At 38.5% G+C, this 831-nt stretch overlaps 1 protein-coding gene across 1 annotated transcript in view; it reads left to right on the top strand.

Moving 5' to 3' along the window:
- Positions 1–831, top strand: part of GMEB1 (glucocorticoid modulatory element binding protein 1) — a 35,922-nt gene that overhangs the window by 10,009 nt on the left and 25,082 nt on the right. The window contains exon 2 of the mRNA XM_011955665.1: positions 674–786. Coding sequence (XP_011811055.1) covers positions 674–786 — 113 coding nt within the window. The remainder of the gene's footprint in view (positions 1–673; positions 787–831) is intronic.

Below are 831 nucleotides of genomic sequence, written 5' to 3'. Positions count from 1 at the left end.
GGCGGGTATATCACGAGGTCAGGAGATCGAGACCATCCTGCTAACACGGTGAAACCCCATCTCTACTAAAAATGCAAAAAAAATTAGCTGGGCATGGTGGTGGGCGCCTGTAGTCCCAGCTTCTCAGGAGGCTGAGGCAGGAGAATGGTGCTAACCTGGGATGCAGAGCTTACAGTGAGCCGAGATCGCACCACTGCACTCCAGCCTGGGAGAGAGAGTGAGACTCCGTCTCAAAATAAAAAAAAAAAGTTATGAAAGAAGTGGACATTTATTTTTATTCAGTTTCTTCTCAAGGTGAAGGTAACTGTTTGTAAATGTCCTAAAGAAACATGATAGCTTTCTGTTCACCCTTTGCAAGAAAAAAGCGTGGATCATTTCACCGCTGACATTTAAAAAATAAAGTTATGAAGGGAAAAGTCTGGTGTAATACGGTAGTAGCAAGTGGTGGTATAAATAAATAAGTAGCAAGAATTACTTTCCTTTGAGGTGAGGAGAGTTGTCGATTCATTTCCATGGTAGAAGCTGCTAAGCAGTCCTGGGAAGTTTGGAGTTTAAATATAACGGGAAACTAGTCAGAGTTATAAAGTATATTTATTTTATTTATTTTGAGATAGATTGAAACAAATTTCTTAACCCCATGCTGTGAATATTAATTTTTTCATGATTTATGTAGTTTGTTTATCGATGGACACTTTTACAACAGGATTTATGAAGCTGGATCGGAGAACAACACGGCAGTTGTAGCAGTAGAAACTCACACGATACACAAAATTGAAGAAGGGATTGGTAAGGTTTTTTTTTTTTTTTTTTTTTTGTCATTCTAATGCCTTT

The sequence above is a fragment of the Colobus angolensis genome, unplaced genomic scaffold (assembly GCF_000951035.1).
Source record: "Colobus angolensis palliatus isolate OR3802 unplaced genomic scaffold, Cang.pa_1.0 Scaffold4, whole genome shotgun sequence".
Taxonomy (NCBI): Eukaryota; Metazoa; Chordata; class Mammalia; order Primates; family Cercopithecidae; genus Colobus; species Colobus angolensis.
Note: the sequence above shows the minus strand (reverse complement) of the source record. Positions and strands in the feature narration are given on the sequence as shown.